Here is a 9,083-nt window from a genome sequence, read left to right on the forward strand (position 1 = left end):
TTAAACCATAACTATAATTTTTTGAAGCACCCTGTATAAAATACAAAAACTATATTACATACAAATGTACGAACAAATAAAAACCCAGTGAAGCGGGTCCTTGCAGCTAGTTCTAAATAATAATTTATGTTGTTAATATAGCTTATTGTCTAAAATATTCTTAAAATTATCATATATATTTATATTATGATTAACTTGAAAATTAACTTTTTTTTTTTTTTTTGTCTTTAACACTATGTAAAACTTGGATAACTTTTTAATTAATTATACATATGTGATTTTGAAACATTATTATTATTATTATTAAAAGCTAAATATAACCTTTTGTATTTTTGTCATTATTATTACTTTATAATAAATTTTGTGATAATTATAATATAGTGTAAATTTAAGATATATTACAATACAGGGTATCCAAGAAAGATCTAATTATTACAAAATTTCATATAAAATATGAAGTGGTCTATTGAAATGCAGTTTGCAATAAAAGAAAGATTAACTCAAAAGTTTTTTTAGTACAAAAATTAATACAAAAGCAGAAATTGTTTTGCATACACATAATGAATCTCATCAAAAACACAAATCCACACATTGCACAAAGAATAACTGATCTGTTGCCAAATGTTGTTTAGCATTTTCTATGTAACATTGGAGATTGCAATGGTTATCCTTTCTTTCAAAACATAACATTACATCACATAACCACACAAAAAGACATTAGTGGGGTTATGTTAGGTCTAGGGTGTTGATTCCCTTGGCAAGTCTATCATTCAGAAAACAATGTATCAAGCAAGTTATATAAGTAAATTGCCCAGTGAGGTAATGCACCATCTTTTTGAAACACTACCTGGCAGGAAATTGGTTATCGATTGACATTCTTCATTCACCTAAAGAAGCACATGTGGAAGAGCACTAAATGTAAGACAACTTGAACTTTTTTGTATTAATTTTTGTAATAAAAAATTTTTGAGTTAATTTTTCTTTTAACACAAACTACATTTCCACTGCAACTGCAATAGAGCACTGTTTTTTAATGAGATTTTATAATTATGTAAGTCTTTCTTAGATACCCTATATATTGTTAAACAAAGAAAAGATTAAAAATCATTTATTAATTTATATTAAATATTTGACTGACTACGCTGATCAGATATGTTCAGTAAGTATTAATTAATATGAAATTTATATTGTATTATACACTCATTGAAAAAAGTTACATTGTTTTATAATTGAATAAACTTTATTAATGGAAATGTAATGACAATAGCAATAAGTTATTATATCATTTCCATTCATACCATATCATCAGCAAAAGGACAATTACCTGTGGAACAATGGTACAATTTAAATAAACCTTCAGTACTGTACTCTATTCAGCTATGGAGTTATGTGCGAGTGCTATATGCCATCTTTCACCAAATTTGCTCACAACTACTAATTCATTTATAAATGAATTAGCAGTTGTGAGCAAATTTGGTGGAGAATGGCATATAGCACTAGCACATAACTCATTTATAAATTCATAATTCGTTTATAAATGAATTAGCAGTTGTGCAGTACCAAAACTAGCATCTCATCTGATCCCACAAATACATGTCCAAACCAATATGCACTGGGAACAGTCTGTCCTTCAGCAGTAAAGGTGGCTTGAAGTGCTCACTGGTAGACCTCCATACTCTAACATGTTTGGTCATCTGTTTCCAAATACAACAGGGATTTATCACTAAAGATAATAAGCTATTAGTCCATAACAATCCATGCTTGTCATGACACCAATGCAAATGAAGCTGACAATGTTGAGGTGCTATCATCAGGACATACAGTGGTTATTATGCATGCAAATATTCCTTTGTTAATCATCTGCTATCAGGCATGGGAACAGAAATTATTTTGTAGAAAGCTTCCATGTGTCTTTGGATGATAGACAAAGTTATCATTGCAGCTGTTTGTACTTATCTCATAATCAGACAATCATCTCTTAGTGGTCTATCTTAAGTCATCTAGAACCTGCCTGCTATGTATATGTTTCCTTGCATATCTGTGGCACTAAGATTCCACATTCTGACATGGCATCCTTACAGCCATGTCAGAATACCTAGATGATGGGCAATTCAACGAAACAGACAATCTGATTTTTTCAGCCCAATGATGTGTCTTTTCTTAAGCTCCATCATCTGTGAATAATGCCTTTAAATGTATTGCATAGGTATGCCTGGCAGTTAAGACCTCCAAATATAGATGCACTGAAAATTCTGAACACAACTTTTGAAATTCTTTTAATAAGATAATCCTACTGAGGTAGAAATTTTAAGATGCATTTGTGGCATTGCATGGCATGTAATTAAACCATAACTATAATTATTTACCTAGATCTACATGTCAAGTTAGACAATTTTATCTAGGTGTGTAACCTTTTGTCAGTGAGTGTAGTTAAGTTTGATATTTTTATTTAACTAAATTGAACTATTATTATTGCAGTTGCCTCTATCATTATTGAGGACAGCTCAAAATCATCCAATGGTAAGTATTTAGTTAAATCTTTTATTTATAATGATGAAATGATAGAAAAAATTTATTTTCTAAATGAAGTAAATATTTTAGAATTTGAAATTTTTTTTTCTAGTTAGTTGAATTGAAAAATGGTGAAACGTACAATGGCCATCTTGTTAGCTGTGATAATTGGATGAATATAAATCTTAGAGAAGTGATTTGCACATCAAGAGTAAGTATCAGAAGTTTAATATCTTCTCAACAAATAAAATTAATCTTCTTTGAATAAAGTAACAGTTAAAAATGACAATAATTTTAGTCGTTTATAAATTGAATTCAAAGATGATTTTAACAATGATTATTGTGATGTCAGTAGATGGATCCTCTGAGAGACAGCTTAGCTTGTTTTTATTTGGAATTTTACAAATTGATATCCATCCATTGTTGGTTAGAAAAGTATACATTCTATATATAGTTTCAATTTTTTGTGGTAGATTAAGTATAAAATACAATCTGCTGTCAATTTCACCACAAAGTCATCATACAATACGAATTTATTGTGAATGCTAAGATCCAAAATTTCTCTGAGTTTGCAAAAATACAACAACAAACTGTTTTCACAAATGTTTTGGCATTTAAGAAGAGATAAGCAGTTATGTTCAGGACTTAAAATTCTTAGAAATACATCTCATTAAGATAACATATGAAGTTTGTGAAAATTAAATTTAAAAATATACCAAAGCTGTTCTTGCTATTTCAGTGAGTGCATTTTATATATTTTTAGATATAAAATGCACTCTTATGATATGTTGTCATTTTGAAATTCGTCTCCACTTTGTCACTCCTTTGATAAAGACCCATCTCAATACACAAGTTGCATAAATTATTGATACATTGTAGGAAAAGAAAAATTTTCTAGTTTGTTTATATAAATAAAAACTTATATTATAGATTTTCATATTAGTCTTATGAGGGGATGGCACGATGTTGGGGCCATCAATTTTGATCAAACTCAGTAAGGTTATAATGCATCTCCAATAACTGACATGTGCTAAGCAATAAGATGTAACACTCAAAATTAAACAAGAAAATTGAGGTTGAAAATTGCAAATCACTTTAAAACCTTTAGAATTTCCATCATTTTTAGATTAGCGATGGGTTGGTGCAGGTACACTGGTTTCATAGCCATGAGGTTGGTGTTTTGAATCTTGGTGGTGTCAAATTTTTTTTGTTCCTAAAACTATAATTTTTACTTTATTCTTGGTATTTTTAAACTTATTATATTTATTTTAAAATTATTTTTGAATACACATGTACATATGGTATTTCTACTAATATTTATTTATAAATAATTTGAGAAGAGGATTAGATATAACAAAATTATAAGGCCAATTTTAATGTTAATAAAAATGTCTTTTTTTATTAACATTATTCAACCTGTTTACTCTCTGGGAGCACAATTTTGTGGATAATTATCGTAGAAGCATGTGAAACAATAAATGTTTCTGCAATGTGCACATTGAATAAATGCAGATGTTTTTACAATAAGATGATTTATATGTTACTGGAAAAACAAACCTAATTAGTATTTAAAAACACTTCTCCATCAACTAATTTGGAAGAGAATCATGCATATCGTATCATATTTGAAAATATCTGAGCACCTAATGTTTTTTGATTGTCTTTGCAACTTCTGAAATTGATGAAGAACCCTTGGCTGCAATTAGGTCTTGAATTTGAAGAATGCTTTCACGGTATGTAAATTTTGTAGTACTGTTGTACAGCGATTCTTCTGCAGAACACATTTCTATGCTATTGATGTTAGAACGAGATATTGGAGCCATCTTTTTGTAATCAAGATGCAATTATAGACACATATATGTTAAACAATGACTTTGTTGGCAGAGTAAGTATAAACTGTACATGAATGAACTATACAGAAAATGTTTTGTTTTTAAATAATTACCATTAGGTAGCATTTGTTAATTGCTTTTGACAATGATTTGTTACTTGAAACAGATGAATGTTATTGTTTTATACCCTGTTTATTGTTCATCTGTAGTTTCCTAAAATTAAATCAGTTTTTCTCTCTGACAGTATAATAAATCTAAAGTACCAAGAATAATGTGAAAATTATAGTTTGGGGGAAATTCATAGCACCAAGATTTGAAAGGCCTGCCAGTGGCTAAGTGGTTCCATTCCCTGAACACTGGGAGTTTCATCATGGGTTTGCACCTTGCCAGGACAGGCTGGCCACATGTAGTTTTCAGGACTTTCTCCATGTCTAATGCCTGAATAGGGGCCAGGGCCCGTTACCCTTAAAAAGATCTCCCGGAAGGCATCTCCCCTAGGCAGATCACTCAAGTGTTGCATTGCCATAACTTAACAAAACCAAGATTCGGTCTCATGGCTATGAAACTGATGCACCTGCACTGACCTACTGGTCACTCTAAAAATGATGGAAATTCTAAAGGTTTTAAGTGATTTGCAATTTTCAACCTCAATTTTCTTTTATAATTTTGAGTGTTTGCACCTTACTGCTTGGCACATGTCAGTTATTGGAGATGCACTATAACCTCACCAAGTTTTATCAAAAAATTGATGACCCCAATGTCATGCCATCCCCTTATTAGTAACTAAATAGCTGTGTCATATTAAAAACTCAGGAAAACTTTTGTACTAAGACTTGAAAGTACAAATTGTTATAATATTCAACTTAGCTTTTTAATATACTACATTAATTGAAAAGCGGAGTTAACCTAAGTCATTATTTTCATTTTTTAAAACAAATTAACAGAGCCAAATAAAACTGAAGAGAGATTTTGAGATGTTATGAAGATTTATATAGAATGATGTTCATCATCATTAATTATATCCACTTCTAAAACTATGGATGTTAAGTGAGAATAGCTAAAAAAAAAAACTATAATTTACTAGACTTTGTGACTTGTTAATTTACAACATTCATAAAGTTTATGTGATGATAAATTAATATTTATCATAACCTTTTGTTGAAAAGAAGATAAAAAATTGTTACCCATTTTCAGGCAACAAAAGAGTTCTAATTCTACACACTGATTTTATCAGTATTGAGCTTAATGGAAATTAATTACAGTTTTTATAACTCATTTTTTCCCCAATCATTATTCAGCACATATGGTGGCGAATTGATTCTTGATGAATTATTAATAGCCTAATTAAAAACTTTACTCCTCATAAGATCTGATTTTATAATTTATTATTTTATTGTATTTTTCATCCTAATATATTGTAGTTAAGATTTGATTTAATGAAAGAAGGTAATTAATTTACAAAAATTTTTAGGATGGTGACAAATTTTGGAAAATGCCAGAGTGTTATATACGTGGAAGTACAATAAAATATTTAAGAATACCTGATGAAGTTATAGATATGGTCAAAGATGATGCCATATCTAAAGGCAGAGGAAGGGGTGACGGAAAGCGTGGCGGTGGCATGGGAATGAGAGGAAGAGGTGGCAGTAGAGGTAATTAAAATTTAAAAAGTGAGAGAAACATTACAATTAAGTAATTCTAAACTTAAATTTTTCAGGATTTAATCCTCGTGGAAGAGGAGGAACTATGATTCGAGGTAGTGCTCGGGGAGGAAGATCAAGACCAAATAAATAAACATCTTAAGTTAATTGTATTTATAAATAAAGTCACATTTTTTCCTTTATAAGTTATTGTTATGAAAAAAAATTGTACAGAATTAAACCTAAAGCTTTTATTTGCTGTACACATGAAGGAAGTCCCTAAATCTGTCATTTTTCTAAACGTGATTTAGTTTTTGACAAGTGAAAAAAAAGTCAGAAAGAAAACTTTATACTGAAGAATTCTGATTTCAAATTCATTTCTGTTACTAAAGTTTTAAAATTGAGTTTTAATGTTTGAATTATTGATGTTTATCAATATTGTATTTTTAACAAATTCTAACATTTATTAAAGTTAGTTTCAAATGTGCCATTCTTCTACAATGATATCAATTATACACACGAATTCTGGAAATAACAATATTTTTAGTTCAACTTAACCATTGAAAATTCTTACATATATTCAATATTAATTTCAAGTTAAAACAAAAACATTGCAATTAAAAATTTTGTTATATTTGCAAGATATTTTTTGCAATATCACTATAAAAAGTTATAGTTTAGAAAAATATCTTTCAACTTTTACATAAACAAAGACTGTTGTAATCTATATTTCAGGGCTTATCATACACAGCAACCAAGTATTTGAAAGCAGTTTATTACACTTTGGTATCTATAAAGACTCTACCATTTAAAATTTACTGTTATTACAAAAATATTTAAATTAACTAAAATGCATTTTGGAACTTGAGTTTTCTTTTCAGTTAGATTATTATTATACATAAAATCAATGAATTTTGTAAAAATTACATCTATATGTTAGCAACATAAAAGTAATCCATTTTAAACTACATTTGGTATATTTCCTTTTTTTCACTTGTTTTCAGCAATCACAATTAAGGCTTGTGTAGTCCATTTTGTATAATTTACATTATGATTTTAACCAATACATTTAAAATACAAGTTTTTGTGAATGATGTGATAAAGTATGGAATATTACTATTATAAACTCCATTGACAATTTAAAAATGTAAAGATTAAAAAGTGAAACTTAAATGTCTTTATATAAAAAATTCTTCCAAGGTATATTTGTATTTTAAATGTATTGGTTAAAATCATAATGTGAATTATACAAAATGGACTAAACAAGTCTTAATTGTGTGACTGCTGAAAACAAATGAAAAAACGAAATAATTCATTTTAAACTACATATGGTATAATTTTATGTTGCTAATGTATAGCTGTAATTTTTACAAAATGTATTGGTTTTATGTATAACTAGCTGTGGCTCAAAATGTATCTATTATAAATGTATAACACTTCCCATGGGGGGAATTCGAAAAATTTCTTAGTGTACATTCACTTGACGTACCCTATTAAAACTCAAAACTCCACAAAAAAAGACATCTAAAATAGTATAATAGAAGCTGAGTTCTTCGCGGTAAGTCTTAATTTTGTCCCTCTCCCTCGCAGGGAGGAATTTTGACATCTATATAATATAAAAACATGCATATTCGAATGCAACGTAGTGTCAAAATTAAAAAGCAATTGGTAATGAACTTTCGGAGATTTAAGATTTTGAACAAATGAACATTTATATCAATAATAATGTAAATCAGGGGTCAAAGTGGTCGATATCGACCACTTTGGCGTTTGGCGGCCCCTTTGGCAACATCATTGGGGGGTCGACGCGGCTAAGGGGTCACAACTTTTTTTTTGCTTATACAGAGATCACGTTTTTTTTCTCATACACTTACACTTGTAATAAAACTTTACGGTGGGGGTCAATGTGAGGTTTTGGAAAGTGGTTGGGGGTCGACGGTTAGAAAAGTTTGGCGACCCCTGGGATAGGTTAATATATTTTTCGTGCATAATCGGTTATCCGAAAAATAAGTTATCCAAGCAACCCCAGTCCCAATTGATTCGGATAAACGACGCTCTATACAAAGTCACGGTTTGAGGTGCCCCTAAAACAAGAAGTTCAGAAATATCATTATTATTTAAAACATTCATCAAACACTTCTGGAGCCCACGGAGTAACATGGAAGAAACTAAAATATACATTGTATTTTGCTAACACATTTAATTATAATTACCAAATTATTGTTCTTTGCGACAATACTTTTTCGTGACATTTTAAAAATCTTGCAAAAGTTTTTTGATTTGGAGGACATTGATCTTTCTGGAATGCAAAAAGTTACAAATGAAGTTCAAAATTCTGTAGTGCAAGAAAAAGATTATGACAATGTTGTAAATTTGATGTAAAAACTAAGCTAAATTAATGGGGACAAGATATAAGTAGAAGGTTATCTTTACCGATTAGCCAGTAAAGTTTTATTAAATATTTATATTAATCATAAAAACAATATTTTCAGAATTATCTAGAAAGTTAATTTGGGGAATTTATATCATCTCATTTAGATCTAGAATGTTACCTTAAGGGACAGTAGGGCTATATAAAAATATCTCGTAAATTATACAAACATGAAATAGTAATTATTTTAATACAGAAACTTTTTAAAATTCAAATAGTTCATTATTCCAAAGAATTTTGTATATTAAATGTTCTTAATTGTTCTATTCAAAAAGAACAGATACAGTAATACCCCGAACTTACGCGATAGGTGGGACCGAGCGATAACCGCATAAGTCGAATTCGCATAAGTCGGGGTATAATTTCGCAATTTGTGTAAAATCCAAGTCGGATGTATGTAAAGCTAATAAATGTTCTCGTTAATCTTATCTCGTCATTTGATTCGTTCACGATTACAAGAAATCACCACATAGAGTCTCTCGAGTCTCCGTAGATATAACAAACACAGAAATAAATAACACAAAATAAATTGTAGCTATGTGTCGATTCCACACGACACGTCCGAACATGTAAGCTGAACAATTGTGTGGGGGGAGTGAGTAATCAAGAGTTGCGTGGCGCTCAAACAAAAGACGAATCGACGAGATTTGAAAATCGCGTAACTCCGGG

The 9,083-nt window shown here is 29.7% G+C and overlaps 1 protein-coding gene across 2 annotated transcripts in view; it reads left to right on the forward strand.

Annotated features, from left to right (window-relative positions):
• Positions 1 to 6,473, forward strand: part of LOC111615402 (U6 snRNA-associated Sm-like protein LSm4) — a 22,147-nt gene extending 15,674 nt beyond the window's left edge. For both annotated transcript variants that reach the window (XM_023356817.1, XM_023356816.1), the window contains exons 2-5: positions 2,479 to 2,520; positions 2,624 to 2,722; positions 5,815 to 5,995; positions 6,061 to 6,473. In XM_023356817.1, coding sequence (XP_023212585.1) covers positions 2,479 to 2,520; positions 2,624 to 2,722; positions 5,815 to 5,995; positions 6,061 to 6,137 — 399 coding nt within the window. In that variant the 3' untranslated portion in view covers positions 6,138 to 6,473. The remainder of the gene's footprint in view (positions 1 to 2,478; positions 2,521 to 2,623; positions 2,723 to 5,814; positions 5,996 to 6,060) is intronic.
• The last annotated feature ends 2,610 nt before the right edge of the window (positions 6,474 to 9,083 follow it).

Source organism: Centruroides sculpturatus, unplaced genomic scaffold, assembly GCF_000671375.1.
Source record: "Centruroides sculpturatus isolate CEXI.00-Female unplaced genomic scaffold, Cexi_2.0 scaffold2313, whole genome shotgun sequence".
In the NCBI taxonomy this organism is placed as follows: domain Eukaryota; kingdom Metazoa; phylum Arthropoda; class Arachnida; order Scorpiones; family Buthidae; genus Centruroides; species Centruroides sculpturatus.